This window comes from Calonectris borealis, chromosome W (assembly GCF_964195595.1).
Source record: "Calonectris borealis chromosome W, bCalBor7.hap1.2, whole genome shotgun sequence".
Taxonomy (NCBI): Eukaryota; Metazoa; Chordata; class Aves; order Procellariiformes; family Procellariidae; genus Calonectris; species Calonectris borealis.
This window is the reverse complement of record NC_134351.1, coordinates 29,947,035-29,967,779: the sequence shown is the minus strand read 5'-3', so window position 1 is coordinate 29,967,779 and position 20,745 is coordinate 29,947,035. Positions and strand designations below refer to the sequence as shown.

General features: G+C 37.0%; 1 protein-coding gene across 1 annotated transcript; it reads right to left on the bottom strand.

The window, feature by feature from the left end:
• Positions 1–2,260: 2,260 nt before the first annotated feature.
• LOC142074769 (carnosine N-methyltransferase-like) lies at positions 2,261–18,949 on the bottom strand. Its single transcript, XM_075135636.1, has 8 exons — positions 18,505–18,949; positions 17,259–17,451; positions 16,346–16,509; positions 11,526–11,666; positions 6,880–7,058; positions 5,028–5,141; positions 4,121–4,224; positions 2,261–3,777 (listed from the first exon to the last, which is right to left on the bottom strand). Exons 1-8 carry the CDS (start codon positions 18,822–18,824, stop codon positions 3,676–3,678), a joined length of 1,317 nt encoding a protein of 438 aa, XP_074991737.1. The 5' UTR covers positions 18,825–18,949; the 3' UTR covers positions 2,261–3,675.
• Between the last annotated feature and the right edge of the window lie 1,796 nt (positions 18,950–20,745).

The window sequence follows — 20,745 nt, the reverse complement described above, 5'->3', positions numbered from 1 at the left end:
AGGAAGTAGCGATCGCTACTTGGTCATCGGTCAGCACGGATGGTGAGCAATTGCATTGTGCATCACTCATTTTGTATATTCTATCATTATCATTGTTGTTATTATTTTCCCTTCCTTTTCTGTTCTATTAAACTGTATTTATCTCAACCCACGAGTTTTTCTCACTCTTACCCTTCCGATTCTCTCCCTGTCCCACTGGGGGAGGGGGGAGTGAGTGAGCAGCTGTGTGGTGTTTGGCTGCCTGCTGGGTTAAACCACAACACTTACTTACAGGGGGGTGTGGTATGGTGTACATTGTCTTTAATCTTCCTTTTCTGGCCAACGTACCTGTAAAAGCCCCTCTTATTATTCTTTTTATCTCTTGCCCAATTCAGGTCCAACTGTGCCTTAGCTTTCCTGATCCCATCCCTACCCATCGGGGTAGCGTCCCTATATTCTTCCCAGGATACATGTCCCTGCTTCTACTGCCTGTGCATTTCCTTCTTACAGTTTCATTTGACCAGGCAGTCCTTACTCAGCCATGCTAGACTCCTGCCTTCCTTGCCTCATTTCCAATACATGGGAAGAGCTGCCAGCTCTGTTCTGCTCCTTTGTACCTGAGGGGGCCCCATTCACCAGTCCCTTAAACAACTGAAAGTTTGCTCTCCTAAAATTCAGGGTCCTGACTCTACTCTTCACCTGGCCCCTATCCCTCATGATTGTGAATTCCAGCAGGGCATGATCACTGCAGCCCAGGCTGCCACCAGTCTTGACATCTCTAATGTGTTCATCAGTGTTTGTGAGCAACAGGTCTAGTAATGCTTTTCCCCCATGAGGCTGTCTATTACCTGGATTAAGAAATAATCCTCGATGCACTCCAAGAATCTTGTGGACTGCTTATAGCTTGCTGTGCTGTTTTTCCAGCAGATGTCAGGGCAATACAAGTTCCCCAGCAGGATCAGAGCCTGCAAGTGTGATGCTTCGCATAGTTGAAGTAAGAACACTTTGTCAAGAGGCTCCGCTTGTTTGGGCAGCCTGTAGTAAACACCATCCACAAGGTTCCATTTGTTGGCTTGGCGCCATAGGCTACATGACATGCTGCAACATTTAGGAGGCAGAGGTTTTTGCAGCACCCCAGGAAGTTGGAAAAACCTCTCAGGGAAATTCTTGGTCATAATGTTTCCACAAGACACTTGTTCAACAAAACACTTCAGAACTGTCAGACAACTCTGACATTCCTGGGAATTTTAATGCAATAGTTGATTACATACCAAGAATAATTAAAAAAAAAAAAGACAAAAATAAAATCTTAGCATTGAGTAAATGATAAAAATCAAAGATGAGTCATCAAGTCATACTGCAAACTTTTACATCAAAGAAAAAAAAAATCAAGCCTATTATACACATTATCATCATAACTGATTTTATGATGTACTACATGTAAATAAAAATACAGGACACTTTACATTTGTCAAACTTACTCCATATAAAGAAGTATTACTCCGCAGATTATGCAGCATTTTATTTTGCACAATTACAACACCACATACAGTTTAAGTGACCTAAATTATCTTGGCTTCAACTGCTAAACAAGTTATGCAGTTTTTTTCCTGTGTGTACAATTGAAGAAAAGAATGGAGTCACACAGAATAATACACAATTATCCCTGTCCATAAAAATACAAATAATGATTTTTAAGAACTCATAAATAGGACTGCAGGTAAAACACTAACTCATACAAGTAATTCATAAGATTATTCTGCTTCCAACTCTTAATGTAACTGTTATACTTCAAAAGGAAAGCATCAGAAAAAAATCGGTATTTTCTAAATTTAAAACAGAAGCACATCACTATACACCTGATTTAAGTCAATAAAAAGAAAATATATATTTTTTCCAAAAGCAGTGCAAAAAATGGCACTTTTGACAGTGTGGGGTAGTGAAGAAGAAAACCAAGAGAACAAAGGATATTGAGATTCAACCAGAATGCCAGAGTTCAATTGTCTACTTGTAAAAACAAGAACACCACATTTTAAGAGTAACTACAGACTGGTTAAAAGAGACATAAGTTGGGCAGTATTACAGATGTAACTACTCAGCAATTGCATAATCAATGTTTACCTAACCTTGCCTTATTTCAAGGAGCTTGAAAGATCAAATTAAACACTAACCACATTTTATCTAAGAGAAAAAAAAAAACAAACCACCATAATAAAGGCAAAGTATCCAAGTTCATAGGAAAAAAAGAAAGAGTAAGTAGTACAATAAGGAAATTAAAGGAAAAAAAATTTCTTTTTTTGTGGTGTGCAAGGGTTTTTGTTTTCTTGTTTGTTTGTGGGGTTTTATTTTGTTTGGGTTTTGTTGGGTTTTTTTGGCTTTTTAAAAATTTGTTATAATGGTAGTGTTTCAGCTTTAAATAGGTCTTTCTTGGAGCAGGCATCTGTCTCTCTTGTGTAATACCAGGATTTGTAGATTGAATATCCACCTAAACCTCATTTGCCAGGAAAAACATTAGGATAAGGAAGCAAGAGGTTAGGATAAGGAAACCAAGAGAGGTAGATCTTAAGGTAGCATGGGTAAACTGCCTTCAAGTCACAAACAAATTATCTACCAATTGACCTGTATATGCTGACTCTGATAAGGAGATGGTTTGGTTACAGCACATATTATTTACGTGCCTTTTAAAAAAAAAAAAAAAACCCACAAAAAAAAACCAAACCAAAAAAAGGCTTTTCCTATGTCCCACCACCTCTTCACAGCATGGATAACTCAGCTATACTACTAATTTTAAAAAAGAAAAGAACTCAAAGTAAAAGATAATTAAACAGAAAGTTCTCTTAAACAAAAATATTGCTTCCACAGCTTTGGCATAAGCAATAGGTAGGTGAGTCAAAAGATCAATATATTTTAAGTCTGCAAAGCATCCAATATTTCAGTTTCAACACTAAGATTCATCAGAATTTGTGTTATTCCTGAACTGAGGTTAATTTACTGCTCCTCTGTGACATGCTGCTTTTCTTCATTTGATACTATGCTTTCACATAGTATTTCAAATTGTCTACAGATTGTGTTTTGAGTAAATGGTTAACAGTGGTACAGTCAGTCAGACTCAAAGATTAGAATTCATACAATAGTCTACTTTGTTCCTATTTACACTATTTCCAGTTCCACAGAAAATGCTGTAACAGTTCTGATAATTATATGTCAAGAATAATTTTACAATTTTTCAACCCATTTCAGACTTCATAATTTAAGTGTACGTTTAGAAATACTTCTCTGAACTGTGACACAGCTAGTACACTAAATACCACTATGCATCCCTAACATCAGAAAATAGAAAAAAGAAAATAATTATAAATTTCTGAAAAAATGAGGCAGCATTTATGGAGGACTAGCCTGGTTAGGGGAAACATTAAATTTTATACACATGAAAATGTTGCTTTTTTTTTTTTTAAACGCATTCCAAAACATAAAGATAGTGTATGTGAACATTTCCCCCTCCGTTTTCAATAATACATTACAAATATGCATGGCACACTACACGTCTGGATGATGTTAAGAAAATAGATGCTATCTAAATCCTATTAGGCGTAAGAAGGCACCACTGATTTGTCCAGACATCACCCAGTCTGTTTTGTTCTCAATTTTAGCATTCGAGCCAGCATTTCTTTCTGATTAACCTATCCAAACCCACTTCTATTCTGGTTTTCTCACCACAAACAACACGCATTCATAGTAGTATTTCATCATAGAGAGTTCATTCACAGTGTATGTTGATGATACAGATTCTTTCTCCACCTGAAAGTAAAAATCAGAAGTCTTCAAAATACTTTCTCTACAGCCACCATAGAAATTTCTCTCCGTAAGAAATTGCTATATACTTTCTACCAACAGATTTCACAGTTTATCTACACAAGTTAAGAAGAAAAAAAAAAAACACCCAAAAAAAACCCAAAAAAAAACCAAAAACCACCAACCACAACGAAAATAAAAAGTTGCAATACAACCATAAATATTTAACTCTCTTAAAAGTTATTAGCCTAGCCATTAAATTGAAGTACATTTAAGGTAAAGGTTTGTATGAAGAAGTTCATTCTGTTTACACCAATACTATTCATTCCGAATTGCAGCATCATCTTACCTCTATATGGAATCCATACTGCAGTATAACATTTTTTATATCCTCATAGCTTAATTCTATAGAAAGTTCGTTTGCCAAGTTTTCAAAATGGTAAAGGAGAGGACCTACAGTACAAAGACACAATGAAAATAGCTATTAAAAAAAAGCAAAACCTTTTTTTTTTTTTAATCAGAAGTACATACTGAAAGTGTTAAGAATGCTAATATCCAGACCCACAACATTCAAATACAGACAAAAAAATACATATTTCTATCACTCAAATATGATTTTTATAAATTAATTTCAGTCTAGCATCACTGCTCTCTCTACAGAATAGGAGACAGGACATGCTGTGGGCTATTCAAGAGCTATGTTCACGTTCTGTGACTGCCCAGGACTGGTGCAGTGACTGACTACCAATTGGTACTATACAAAATGTTTAATACCCAAGTTTGGTTTGCCTTTCCCTTACCATGGCAAAAGTTTTAAGTCTCTCTTCTTTTGAGCCAAAGCTCTTATGCCTTATTCTACTTACAAACATAGTACAAATTAGACAACAGATTAAGAAAAATAAGAAGGATGTATTAACAGACAGAATAAGGTCTACTTTCTTAGAAAACCAGCGAAAAGAATATAGGACACTACATTTGTCAAACTTAAATGTGTGACACATGAATGTGAAAGCTGGCACTGGGCAGCTTTGCTTCTCTATTTAAAAAAAAAAAAAAAATCACGTGGTGTTAACATGATTATAACTAACACACATCTGGACATATTCTGAACAGGCCTGAGACAATTTGAAAGCCCTAGCTCCGCAGGATTTTCAGCACAGACACTTTCATCCCCACAACTCTCTTCAGGTACTAGGTGCCTAGTATGTGAGGAAACAGAAGTCGAGTTTGTGAAAAAAGAGACTGGTCACACTTACCTACATTTATCCATATTCCTCCAGGCTTTAGTATTTTCCATATTGTATCAATATAATCAATAACATTATGTGCTGTATCTATAAAGAAGCAAGTTGCTATGCAGTCCCATGTATCTGCACAAAAAGAATATCATATACAGATATTATTTTCAATGTTTCAATGTATCATTTAACACTGATATTTATTTTACACTCAGGATTTACTTCAATTAATAATAAGAGTTGAAGACTTCTCATGTTTACCAGAAACTAAATGCAAAACATTGTTTTACATAAATGATGGACAGTTAAATTTGGGTTTGTGGGGTCTATATTTTGAAAAAAAAATCTAAAATATTAATGCATACATATCTATATGTATTTTATGAAATAATTATTTGCATATCATATAAAACATAATTACTGTAACATATATATATTATAATATATGAAGGCCCAAACGTGCTAATACTTGCCTGTTCTATGAACTTCATTACCACAACTGTTAAAAATAGAAATGCAAAAATACCCAGCAGCTTTGGGACTCTCCAGTTACATTAAAATCTAGAACAATACAAGCCTATACACTAAAGTGTACTTTTACAACCCATGTAACTTTAAAATATTTTATCCAGTATCTGAATGTTTCTCCAATTGTTTTTTACTACCGTATTTAACAAGCAAGATCTTTCAAGAACTACCTTTTAAAGCATGAGTCTGTTTTTGTCTAAACATGCATCTCTGAAATTGTAAAAGTTTAAGTTCTGTAAATTTGGGGGGGGGGGGGGGGGGGAATATCACCAGCATCAGATATCCTAACAAGACAGAATCTGCAGAAAATTAAGCAATTATATAAGGAAGGCATCCTACAAGAAAATATCTGGAAGCCTAGCTGCACAAAAAAGGGGCAGATCAAAAGCTAGTTATTTTTCATCATAATGAAATATGGGTCCAACAAGGACAGAGATGTGGAATTGGAAAACAGAAGTCCTTGGTGATAATCCAATACTATGTGAGGAAAAAAAAAATTAGTGACCTCTAAATAGGCATACTTCATGTTTCTTATTATTTGCTCTACTAGGACCTGAAGTGTTAGACTACATATCATAGAATAGTTTGGGTTGAAAGGGACCTTTAAAGGATATGAAAGAAAAAAACCTGGATAAGTGCTATTCTTCGATCAAAGAATAAATGTATAATTGGTATGTGCTAAACAAGGTCATCTTCTGCAGATTAATTCAACATTAGGTTAGTCATACAAAGACTACTTTATAGCTGCAATGAAGACAGCACGATTAGTCTGATATAACCAGGAAAAGTAAGGGTATTTGTACTGATGGGAAGTCTCAATCTTTAATAATTATCATCCCCATAACATGCCCCTGAAATACTTGCTACTGACAGTCAATAAGCATATATTTGTTTCATTTATAATTAACTACTAACAAAAAAGTTTGCTTTGCTTTTACAACAGAAAATTAACAAAAAATATTCCCCCCCCCCAAACCAAGAATGCATTAATTACATTGTTCACTTCCTTAACATCACTTTTTTAAAAAAATCAAGTAAACCTTTCCCTAACTTTGCCATATTGTCTTTATTCTGAAAGATACTGCAACAAAGATCTGTTAGGCAAGTAGTTAGCTACAGCAAATATCTGTATGTTGGGGTTTTTCTTTTTAGTTATTAAAAAAAAAAATTAAAAAAAAAAAAAGAAAAGCTGATTTGGAATAAGAAAATCTTGCTGTAGTTGGTACTTTTTTTGCTTAATTACAAATACAGTTCCACTCTATTTGTAATAATTTCTTATTGTCTCATAACAAATACACTAAAGATAATTACATGGAAAGACTAAATATTTGCATTTACTCACTACACTCAAAGTAAATTTCTTGAAAATCTCCTGCCGTCATAGAGAAGTTTGAACCAGAAGGAAGACTGTGAGGGTCAACATCAGGGAAATAAATTGGTCGTATCTGATCAGCAGATCTTCTGTTATTGCTAAACTGATGAATCCAGGGATAAAGCTTACATGAGTTAATTTCAGAGCATCTACAAAACATGGAAGTCAGAACAATTCAGTTTCAATTAATTGTTTATGTATTATCTAGAAATGTAGGTGTCTTGAATATAAAATGATACATAAAAAGACTTTCACCAACATCCACTGTTTTATTGATAAAGTTAATGCTAAAGCTAGAACTTTTCTAAGGGGCTTACCAAACCCAATTCTTTCTGTGGGATGGATGAAATTTGTGATTCAGTATATCCAGAAAAGCTAAGCCTTTTGGGGTTGCCTTTTTTTGTTTATTAAAAAAAGAAACAATAGTCCCATGCTTGTCTTAAATTTCCTTGGGAATATTTGTTCTCATTCTAGACTCTTCTGCCTTTCCTGAACCATAATCACAGGGGTTTTGAAGCACAGCAAAACAAAAGCATTTTTCAGATGCAAAATGAAATGATGCATTTAAATTTCTAAAAATTAATAAATTTCACCTTTTCACAAAGCACAGTAGCTTTTCACTATATGTCATTTTAAGTTAATAACATCTGGAGTACTGCAATTATGCTAAGCAAACATATTTTTATTTATTTGTGGATTGACATGATTAACTAAATGAACACTTACTCTAAGAAGTGATGAAAATAGGATTAAAGTATAAAAAGCTTTTCCCAGTCCTGCAAACAATTCGTAATTTAAAAAAAAAAAAAAAAAAAACAAAACGAACAAAAAAACCCAAAAGAAACCTGTCCTGGTTTCAGCTGGGATAGAGTTAATTTTCTTCCTAGTAGCTGGTATAGTGCTGTGTTTTGGATTTAGTATGAGAAGAATGTTGATAACACACTGATGTTTTCAGTTGTTGCTAAGTGGTGTTTACACTAAGTCAAGGACTTCTCAGCTTCCCATGCTCTGCCAGGTGCACAAGAGGCTGGGAGGGAGCATTGCCAGGACAGCTAGCCCAAACTGGCCAATGGGGTATTCCATACCATATGACATCATGCTCAGTATATAAGCTAGGGGGAGTTTGCTGGGAAACAGCGATTGCTGCTTGGGGACTGGCTGGGCATCAGTCGGTGGGTGGTGAGCAATTGCATTGTGCATCACTCACTTTGTATATTCTGTCATTATTATTATTTTCCCTTCCTTTTCTGTTCTATTAAACTGTCTTTATCTCAATCCACAAATTTTACTTTTTTTTTTTTTTTTATTATTCTCTCCCCCATCCCACTGGGGGAGGGGGAGCAAGCGAGTGGCTGTGTGGTGTTTGGCTGCCTGCTGGGTTAAACCACAACAAAAAAAAAAAAAACAAACCCAATTTTCTCTCCCATGCATCACCACCAAATTCTGCAGTCAAGGCCACTTACTAAAGCTATGTTACACATATATAACTAGATATTCAGAGATAACAGAGGATATGCATTTTATGAGACAGATGTTGTCAAAAAGCACTTTTTAAAATGTAAGCAGTCTACCAGATTATAGAAAATGCACTCTTGGCTCGTGGATAGAAACCATCTGAGGTAAAGTTTTTGAAATAAAAATTTTTTACCATCTCCATGTAGTATTTAGTTTTCTCAGTAAAAACAAGAGTTAACTGTATTTGAACAACAGTATATCAAGTTCATCAACTGTCTCCATACATAATGGATATATAAATATCAATCAGATATATGCAATCAGTCAAAGAAAACAAACAGGGAAATAACCCTGACAACATAGGCCTTGTTTCCTTCAAGCAAGACATGTCTATTTTGGCTGACTTAACATTTGATAGATTAACTCTTTTTTTTTGTTAACTATTTCAGCATTCTTTGTGTGCTCACAGTCAATTTGTATTATCCTCAGAACATTTCTGTAAAACAATGAAATTTTCAGAAAAGCAAGGCAAAGAAACTAAGAGACCAGAATAGATAACAAAGGAAATCTTTTCTGAGCTATAAGGGAACACACACCTTCCAGCACTTCTCATTTTTGAGCATAATATGTATGTGTAGACTTCAACAGTTCCAGCAGCAATTCCCTATTTAATATAAAAGGCCAAACCCTCTCCATATTCAAGTTTGAAAACCTCCCCTTTCCAGCTTTGATAATTTATATCTCAAACTTAAGTATTGCAGTCCTTTACAGCTACCATCCTTCTAATGAAAAATATAGGTAGGGAGTTAAATTGTTAAAGTAGTAGAGCGTGAGGCACTTCTTTCTAATAGGTACAGTACACATATCGGGTAATGATATCTTCAGCTCATGTTGTTCATTGTTGTTTCTTCCAGTTCCAGGAAGGCAAACATGTCAATTTCAGAAGGCTAACTGGGAACAGTCACTTAAGACTAAAATAATAGATCTCAAAAGTCCCCAAAACCTTCTTAATAGACATCCCAAGGTTAAATCTCACAGAAAGGAATGCCTGCACCTCAACTGAACTGACTGAAAGTCAAAGTCAAGTTAGCAGTTCTGTATTGTCTTCCATGCTAATAACAAAACTTGTAATCGATAACTTGCCCAGGAAAGATGAAGGTTACAGCAGCTGAGCAACACTCAATTTTGCTGTCTAAAATTAAATACTGTTAGCAAATATAACACATATATACCTGTTGTGGTTTAACCTGGCAAGCAGCCAAACACCACACAGCCGCTTGCTCACTCCCTCCACCACAGTGGGATGGGGGAGAGAATCGGAAAAAAAAAAAAAGTAAAATTCATGGATTGAGATAAAGACAGTTTAACAGAACTGAAAAGGAAGGGAAAATAATAATAATAATGGTAGAATATACAGAGTGAGTGATGCATAATGCAACTGCTCACCACCCGCGCTGACCGATAACCAAGCAACGATCGCTACTTCCTGGATCACGCCTCCCATTCATATACTGAGCATGATGTCATATGGTATGGAATACCCCGTTGGCCAGCTGTCCCAGCTATGTTCCCTCCCAGCCTCTTGTGCACTTGGCAGAGCATGGGAAGCTGAGAAGTCCTTCACTGGCAGGATACTTAGCAACAACTAAAAACATCAGTGTGTTATCAACATTCTTCTCATACTAAATCCAAAACACAGCACTAGGAAGAAATTTAACTCTATCCCAGCCAAAACCAAGACAATACCTTTTTGCTAAATACATTTTATACTAATAGGAAACACCACATTAACATTAGATGCTAAGAATTATGGAGTACTAGAATAAGCCAAGCATGAATTTTCAAGAGAATTGCACATACGGGCCAAAGACTGCATATGTAAGGAAGACAAAAACCAGTTAACATTCTGGTTTCAACCAACATGACAGCTAACCAGTGCTGCCAAATAGGGGAACTAAATAATTTTATACTGCTCTGAATCATTTCAAAAGTTCTAAAGAACGTAAGAGCTGGTAGGGCTGCATAGCTAGGGATAAGAAAAAACATGACCTCCTCCTTTCAGTAGCTGCAAGACATTAGATCAACGCAACTGTAACATGCAATTTCATCACCAGATGATAATAATTTATGAATAATGCAAGGAAAGAGCAAATAAATCTATAGCAAATATCTATTTCCATTACAGTGACCACTACTGTCTTAAGCAGACACGCAGCAGCCATAAGAAATAATGTCTTCCCCTTGGTCTGTATTTGAAAGGTAAGCAATAACAGATTTGGGATCATCTTTTTGTTCCCATGCCTAGCATAAGAGAATAACAGTCCACAAACAGAGCTCCAAAACACCATGATAATAGAGTATAAGCCAATATTTTAGGTGTTTTCAAAGGCATATCATTTCATACTTGCCCACCCATAATCTTCCCATCCTCATTCTTACAAGAACAATTACATTTTACTACCTTCTTCCTTCTAAGTTCATTGTGAGACCAATAATTTCCAGTACAAGTGACAGAACACCAAATACAAAAACGTCACTCTAAATTAAACCTATACAGTGAAATTTATGTTATTGCCCTACATTCAAATTTAGTACCACAGTTTAATTGTAGAACTATCATATTATTTTAACTATTACTCAAGTGACAGAACTTGCTTAAGAAGTGGTGCAGCATGTTTTGTTGGTTGCTTTTAATGTAGAACCAGTACCTTAAATTTTAATATGGAATATAACATTTTCATTAATAGGTTTCCTCTGTTACTAATCACCATCACTAAGTATCATGCATATCTTAATTAAGCCATATTTGATACCTGAGATAGATGTGCATTTTACAGAAATACATTTGAAATAAAAATCATAAAACCTATTCAAGATTATGCAGGAAGTCTGTGGCAGAGTCCAGAAATCTCAAATCTCTTAACTTAAAAGCCATGCTTGCTACTATAAGCCTAATGACTTACCCATTACTCAAATACAATGCTTCCTGCTCCAATTATCCCCACTCATTTTTTCATCAAAACACTCTAAAAAGTGGTTGTCTGTTAGGACTTACAAATCTCTTCTCGAGAGCTTTATTTGTTCAAGTTTTTCCTCATTTATACTTTTGCCTCCCTAGTACCTGTAGGTTTCAAACAGCAAGTAAAACATAAGCTATGTACCTGTTGAGTACAAAGTTAGAAGAAAAGAGCATAAAGAGGCTCCATTCGTTTCCTTGGCAAGCATAACCAAGCATTGCTATTTCCCATGCCAATCTACCTAGCCCAGCACCAGGTACCAGGATATTAACTTTGGAGAAATCCCTGCAAAAAAAACCAAAAATAATAGTTAAGTCTATCATATACCTCTTTAACAAAAACATATTGAGGTCCAGTCCAACATTTTCCCCCCATATGCTTAAATGTTATAATATACTTCCTGTATGACATTACTTTTTAAAGACAAACTGAGCCAGTTCTGATCAGATCACTTAATTGTATAAAGAAAAACCCACAGAAAAGACTCAAAATAATATTCGCACAGAATAAAAGTACTTACACCTATGTAATCCTTATTCAGAGTATAGTGCATAATTAAGAAAAATATTTTTCTAATAACTTTTATAGTTATCAAGTTAAAATACTCAAGTGATTTGCAGAAAGAATGAACACGATCACATATCACCATTTATTCTTCTATAATGTTCATTGATAACTAGTATTCTAGCAATCAGAAACGCAGTTCTTTCTTACATCATGTTATACTCAATAAAAAAAGTATTTTGACAGCAGAACCACAAAGCAAACATGAGCTCATGAGCAATTCAGATTCTAAAAACTTGAAAGTAGTTAACTTTTCAGCAACTGTGGGTTTTTAAATATGCTGTTCGCAGATTTCACTCAAGCACATAAGCAACATAGGGTTTCCTAAACCAAAGTACAGCACAATTCTCTGCCCCTTCACTTCCCATAACTAGAGATCAAGTTGAAGACTACAGGAAGACATCCAGCAGTTGTGTGGTTACCGAGAGATTTAAGCCAACCTTTCCCACCTTCCAAGTCGAGCAACTAGTAAATACAAGAACTGAGAATCTCAAAATATTCTCTTCTTCCAGGCAGAAAATTCAGGAGGTACTCAAAAGCTGTCTGGACATAGTCTTATGCAACCTGCCCTGGGTGGCCCTGCTTGAGCAGGGGGGCTAGACCAGATGACCTCCAAAGGTCCCTTCCAACCCCAACCATTCTGTGATATTGTGAGAAAAGGCAATACATACATATTCTAACTAACCAGCAGTTGTATCACAATACAATACAACCTTTACTCTTAAAACAAACACACCCCCACACCAAACTGAAAAGATTTATCTCCTAAAAAGAATATTCCAAATAACAAAAGAAATTATAATTTAGAATATAATACTCAAGTTTGCAATATACTCTCTAGAGCAAAGAATCACTGACAGTACAGGACTATAATCTTGCAACTATTTATTGCCATTTGGACCTCTATACTCCTTGCTATGGGAAGCAAAAGGGTGAATATAGCACAGATGCTGACTCAAAGGGCAAGGCTATTCACGGAAATCTGGTCTTACACATACAGCCAAAGTGAACCATCTAATGTCACCCACATATGAAGAATGCAAGCATTACATATTTTAATATTCTTCAATAATTTACCAATTTCCAGTCCTGAACAAGACTTTCTAATTCCGTTCTGAGGTTTTACATAAGTGCTACCACATCTCCATAATGATTACAGATATTAAACTTTTAAATAGATACACATGCAATACACATTTTTAGAATACAAAACATTTCATTCAACAGAAACTCAAACTTGTAATGGAGACTGTTCTAAACTGAGACAAAAAAACCCAACTGGTATTTCAGAGCTATCACAACAGGGACAGAAGCGGTATCACATTAGTTGTGTCTGACAACAGACAACAAAAACAGAATTCCTAGTAAAGTAGCACAAAGCTGTTGACTCCAGAATCATACAACTTGTTACCGGATGTTGTTTCCTCATACCAATCTGAAGTTTTGAGATAAAGTTTATTGATGATAAATGTACAAGTCAAAACTTTACAACTTCAGTCATACATCTCTAAGACTTCAGATCAGTTACTTCTTCCATAACCAAAAGCTTTAAAAGTTAACATAAAAAAAAAAAACAACACACAACCACAAACAAACCCACCCCAAAACGTGAACTGCTGAAAGTAATAGTTTTAATCTTCAAAATAGAACTATAACCTCTCCTATAGATCTACACTAGAGGTACATCAGATAATTTGTAATATTTAATTCATTTTTACCTCATCTAGGGTGCTATTAAGCACTGAAGACCTATTAAAAAAATTGAGGAACAGTTAAAGAGTGAATAAGCCAATTTATGCAGCATTACTGCCTTTGCAAAATGAAATTAAGATGCTTCTGTTTCTTGTTTCAAGTAGCCTGCTAAATACGGGCAGGTTTTTGAGCATTACTATTTTGCAACCCTCTACAGCTAAGGTTGTCTTCAGCTTTAGCCAGGATAAAACACACGATTGTAATTTAGTGACATTACAAAAGGTTGGAAATAAACAAGGTCTATATCTGAAAGGAAATGTGATCTTCTCCTAGACAAACTCTATTAAAAAAAAAAAAAAAAGATGGCACTACTACTTCCTATGAAGGATCAACGAGTTAGGAGTAAAAGCAATAATTCTTGAATTACTTCTTGTAAATCTTTAAATAACCATATTCAAGGAAATAATTATAAAGTTATGCTTTTTAGTTACAGAAGTTGAAGTTTTGCTTTTAGAACAGTGATTTGACCTGTCAGGCACAAGAAATACACTGTATCTTACAAATTAAGCACATCCTCCATTTTTTATCCAACTTGTTTGGCTTTTAAAGTCTTATATCAGATATGCAACACATTGGCATTGTCCATCTATATAAACTAAGAAATAAAGGAGGATTTCCATGAAATCAAAATTCAAAACCAGTTTTAGAGATTAAGATTACATTTGGTCAAAATCCAGCTGAATATCACATCTTCCAAGAGGCAGTAACCAAGTGTTTATATGTAAACTATCAGACATAGAAAGGAAAGAAGCTCTATTTCTAGTGCTTTTCCTAGGTAATCTCCTAGCTAGGGAGATTTCTTTAAAAAATTGTTTTACCTAAATGTGTAAAAACTAAACTTACTGTAGTTTTTTCTACAATTGAAGATTCTTGAATGTGTTGCATCAAACAAAGGAAGGGTATTAAAGTTTTATTTTTCAGTGTACTGCAGAAAATTAATCTTCAAATAAAACATCTTAAGTGATGCATCCACCTTGAGATAAGTTAGCCCAAAGCAAAAGAAACCAAGCAATCCACCTGACACGTCCATTTGACCATATCAAAATCCACACCATATTCTGCCACCACTAGCAATCCCCACTCATGAAAATTAAGAGATGGCTAGTGGAAGGTATTTTCAAATTGGTACAAGTGAATTATTAGTAATCACTGAGAACGAAGGAAACCCACAATAGCTCCCAGCTATATCAAATCTAAGCTCTGACCTGTTATGCTTATGAGTACAAAGCTCACAAGTGATATCAAAACACACACAGTATTGGATAATTTTCCAATTTTAAGAGCGTCAAATTGAAACTGGAATGTACTTTATGATAACCAGGCTGACTAAATGGCAAAGACATTAACTATAGAATTCTTACAGCAATAATTTCTTCCTAGATTCTACCGGTATACTTCTACTTAAAGTTACCTTAAAAACCTGTCGTGGTTTAACCCCAGCCGGCAACTAAGCACCACACAGCCGCTCGTTCACTCCCCCCACAGTGGGATGGGGGGAAGAGAATCGGAAAAGTGAGAAAACTCGTGGGTTGAGATAAGGACAGTTTAATAGGTAAAGCAAAAGCTGAGTGTGCAAGCAAAGCAAAACAAGGAATTCATTCACTACTTCCCATCGGCAGGCAGGTGTTCAGCCACCTCCAGGAAAGCAGGGCTCCATCACGCGTAATGGTTACTTGGGAAGACAAATGCCATCACTCTTGAACGTCCCCCCTTCCTTCTTCTCCCCCCAGCTTTATATGCTGAGCATGACATCATATGATATGGAATATCCCTTTGGTCAGTTGGGGTCAGCTGTCCCAGCTGTGTCCCCTCCCAACTTCTTCTGCACCCCCAGCCCACCTTGCTGGTGGGGTGGTGTGAGAAGCAGAAAAGGCCTTGACTCTGCACTGTTCAGCAATAACTAAAACATCCCTGTGTTATCAACACTGTTTTCAGCACAAATCCAAAACATAGCCCCATACTAGCTACTATGAAGAAAATTAACTCTATCCCACCCAAAACCAGCACAAAACCCCACAACAATTACTATTTTGGTAGCATTTCTTAATAAGCCAATGCAGTTACAAAGGTACGTGTACACACGCAACAGAGATTTTACAAGACTTGCATTGTATTATCTGTCTGAAATCAAGGCTAAAGTTAAGCATTTGTATTATAAATTTTAAGTGCAATAAAACTACACTGAGGGTTATGAATCTTCTTCCTTCCTTTCCCCTTCCACCAAGAAGGGCAATACTCATACTTGCTGCTGTCATAAGGGCCTTTCCCTTAATCTGCAGAACCTGCACTCCGAGTGTCTGCTAACCTGTAAACTTTAACTCACTGAGCACCACTGGGTTAACTCCAAAACCTCCTGAAGACTATTACATGAAAAGTTATCATGGACCCCGTTACATCAAGCCACGGGAAAAAAAAAAAAAAAAAAGAGTTTTTATTGTTGGCTTAATTCCATGTTAATTTTATGATTCTGCTCTTTTCCAATACCTTCTACTAAAACCAAACTTTCTCAATTAAACAATGAATTCCACAGCATTCACAGTAATTTCTGTATTTTTAAAACCAAGCCTTTTCTTACTCCATAAAAACTCTGGTTATTTTTGTACAACAGTGTATGCCCACATAAAAGCAAGTCTTAAAATACTATTTACCATCTTTCTTTTGGAAAGTTCTTTACAATTTCACTAATGATTGGCTGATAGCAGGAATCTCTCTCAGGCTTCCCCTCTTCACTCCAGTCTCTCACAAATTGTTTCAAAGTTGATTTTAATTTATCCATGTCAAACGTCGAAGCTGGTGTAATCTTCCCTCTTCCCTAATTAAAGCAGGGAAAAAAATAATTAATGAAAAATGCACCAAGTATCTTTAATCTTGGAAAAACAGAAAATAAAATAGAAACAGACAAAAAGTCATGGTATTAGAGCTGTTGGGAGTTTTAATTGACAAAGTACTTACCCCTCACTTCTGGGACCAGGGCTCAAATCCAGCCTTCTTAAATGGATTGAGCTTGGTGGTCTCAGTTCAGCCCCCAAGAGACCAGGGTCCAAATCACAAAACCAACATACAGTATGGCATAACTGAGCACAACTAGTAGTTATTCAGGAAAAGAACAGGACTTCGCTAGTGATGAGACTGAACTGCTCACCATAAGAGGGAGATCCCTCTACGTTACTGATACAGCATGGAAAACTCACACTAGAGCTGCCCAGAACTGTACCTAGCCTGCAGATACTAAAAAAGACTTCAGTTTCCATCACTGACAGTCTTTTAAGTCTGAGTGCAACTTTTTTTTTTGCTAGATGCCACATTGAAAGGCAGATAAGTAGTGCAAAAATTGCACTAAATTTTACAAATGCTAACATTCAGAATACTTGGACTACCTAAAATCTAACTAATTTAGGATGCCATAACATACAATAACCTACAATAAGATATACAATACCATTTATGGTCTATATAGCCAACTGAAAAATTAACTTTAAAAATGTAACCAGGGCAGAGCTAGAAAATCCCAGAGAGTACAGAATTTAGTTTTGAAGTATGAAAAGGTTCATTTTAACATACATCTCCATATTCTTTGTTTTCAAACATATGAATGCAGTCATTGACAATGGTCTGTAGTATCTCTTGATTATGATCAACACACTTCCGAATCTTATCAAGGTGAGGAAGGAATTGAGGAAGAAGACACTGTTGGCTATCTGGGAGAGATCTAAACTGTCTCTCTGTTCTGTTCACCCGTTCATGCATATTAGTTCTAGGAAGAAAAAAAAAAAAAATATTAAAGTCTTCAGATATTTAGCAGCAATACGTATTATAAATACAAAGAATTCACTCAAAGCTACTCCAATTACAACTATCCAATTCTTTCAAATCAGAAAATGGTCAGACTTCATAATTCCTTACTAGAGAACAAGTTCTCAATAATTTTATAGGCAAAATGATTGTTTTAAGCTCTAGTTCCACATTACCACTCTTTTAACAACTGTTTTACAGCTCCATCCCCAGCCTCTCATTTCCAGCACAGGTGATCACAACCTCTAATACATAGATCTACAAAATGATGCAACTTAGTAAACAATCAACCCGCAAACCCATAAAAATAGCCATATTATTTCACAAATACAATTTAAATGGGATAAAACAGCTGAATATCATGGTAACCTTTGGCTACAGAAAAACTGGAATGTGGAGTGGAAATAGGGCAGCTGAAAGCAGGATCCTCAAAATCAATTGCTTCTGAAGGAATCATAACGGTCAAGACCAGATCATGCTGGAGTTTTGGTGGCCCCACTAAAGCATTAAATTGCCTTCTTTTAACAGCCTCAACTACGAGTACTATGAAATTGATTGTGTAACTGATCCAGGCAAAAAATAACTCCTCCCTTTCCCCAAAATACTGTCAAGGACTGGATTTTTTTCAGCCAAGTCTGTTTTTTTCCTCCACCATTTGAATTACTTATGTTTTCTCCTTCATTCTATAGATTCATGTAGCAAGTCAGAGGTTGGGTGGTTTTTTTCTTTCATTTATCTCATTCCTAAAAGGGCTATCCAGCACTTTTCTGACTCAACAAATGCTTAGATACCTAGTTATAACAAAATGGCATCTATCAGTGCTTTCAGACGACCTTATTTCTTCTGCAAATTTACGAGTCTTTCAAAAATTTCCCCGACAATCGACTACGCAAAACACCATGTGCATTTCTTTGCCAGTAGGAGCTACTATTGTTTTTCAGGACTTATAAGGGCAACACGCCATCACAGGGCTGGGCCACATGGCCGTGTATGTGAGGCAGCACATTTCGGTTACCCGTAGTATCGGAACGCGTTGATGATCCTCCGGAAATGCTCCCGCTCCAACCGCTCCAACCGCTCCTCCTCTGCCCTAGCTACCGTGGCCGCCGCCAACACCTTCGACTCCTGCGGCTGCCGCCGCCATTCGTCGCTCGGAAGCGCCATCGCCTCCGCCTCTCGCTCGCCGCCCCCACACTCTCCCAGCCACGGCAGCTGCTCCCCCTCCTCCTCGTCGCCTCGTTGCGGCCCCCTACGCATCGCCTTGGTCGGTGAGTCCCTCTCGCTCCTGGGCCGCGACAGCAGCGCTTTGCGGGACACAGTGCATGCGACCGACATCCTAACAACAACCACAGCTAATAGTCGCACGCAAGCTAGCTTGCTTCCGCCACGGGGCGGAGGGAGTCAGCCCGGTGCGCGTGCTCAGCACCACCCCCCGCTCGTTAGCCTCCCCCGGGCAAGGAATATCACGAGAAGACAGGTACTGGCGGCGATGCCTGGTGTAGGCGCAGAAGTAAATCGTCTGGAGGTGAAGGGACGGGCGCTGGCGCTGACCCTGACGCTGCACGGCTCGGGGGGGTGGGAGTGGGGTGCAGAGGTAGCAGGTTGCTCTCAGCTTTTTTTCCATCTTTTCAGCATTTTACATGTATCTATCTGCCATCGATGCTGCTACTGGTCTAGCTACGATGCTACGTAGCTACTATTAGTCTCGGTTAATTTCTGCAAGGACAGTTTGACCAGATCAACAAAAGAAATCCACTCCCCCCCCCCAAAAAAAAATAGACACCCAGACAATTTTTTGGATCAGTTCCCTTGTAAATTACTTAATATCCTTATGTTAGCTATCACAAGGAGAGAGACAAGTTTTATTGTAGAATAGTGCTAGTCCCAATCTGTAGAAAATTATACCTTTTGGGGATTGCTCACACAGTGACAATTACTCTGAAATGCTTTTGCAGCATACCTTAAAAGAACATGTGCCTACCTAGCTGCTCTAAAGTTCTCGGCTCTTACCAAAGAGGGCCTCCTTTCTAAGGTCAAACCCCTTGTCAGTTTGAGGACCTGAAGAGCATTGCCATACATCATTATTTTGTCTAGAGGCTGGCAGGAAGTGTTAGTCTTTTAATAAATCAAGTGATATAACTGGAGAATGGGAGAACAGAGAGGTTTCTGAGCACACCAACCTTCTATCTATGGAAATAGGAGCATCAGCCTTTTAATGTAAACATGCACACTTTACTCCCATTTTTTCCACTTTTCTTTACTCTCACACTACTCTCTCATTGATGCAACTATGTTAACTGATTAGTGAGTTTTGACTATAAAAGTGTTTGGTGGCTGCGAAGGAGAGAAAGCACAAAGACATTATTCCCAGTGGGGTGGACAAAAGGCTAATTGTTCCCAAGGGCACATTAAGTGCCCTTTCCATTTTTTCCTAAGATAGGAAACAGTGTATGTGACAAAATCAACATTTGTCTCAATTATGTACAGTGTTCAGAGTGAAGAAGTTTAGTTTCTAGACTTACCTTTGAAAGTTAGATAGGGAGTAATAGTTTTGTGAAATGTTTGTTCCTACATCATCATCTTCTTTCCCTTATTTTGGCATCATAATGATGAAGTCACCTTCTTAGTTGTCAAACTAGTCCCATCCTTGCACTTCTCTGCTCTGTATATAAGCCATTCTACTTAGTCCATTAACCTTCTACACTATAATGGTGACACTTCTATCACCACCATGTTTCTAAGCATGTGCAAGACACTCAGCAAAGATTTCCTTCAGCTACAACAGCCTAAAGTTGCAGCCAGCAGAAGGTGACACTACTTCCAGAAAACATCTTTTCTTCACAAAAGAACCACTGGCTCCTGTCCTGCAGCTCTACCCAACCACTTTACAGCTAGCACAAAAGATATGGCAGTCAAGAAGCAAGAGCCAGCTGCCGAGGCAAACTAGATTTTTTTCTGTCAGGGACTGTGCCATCTTCAAAGCATTCTACCGACATACAGCATAAGTCTTGAAGAGAGGCAAATGTTGCAGGGGAAGTCTGTAAACTTTTATAACAGCACCTGAGATAGTTTATCTCCCAAAGAGACTCAGGAGAGTTCATTGCCTTTTCCTGCTAAGGTGAGTTGCTGTAGCAACTGGCAAGAGGACATGCAATTTTAGCACCACACACGAGCCTGGCCACTTTCTGCAGTCCATCCCAGGCACATCCCTGCCTGTTTCTTTTACTGCTCTTTATGGATCCATTGTACATGAATT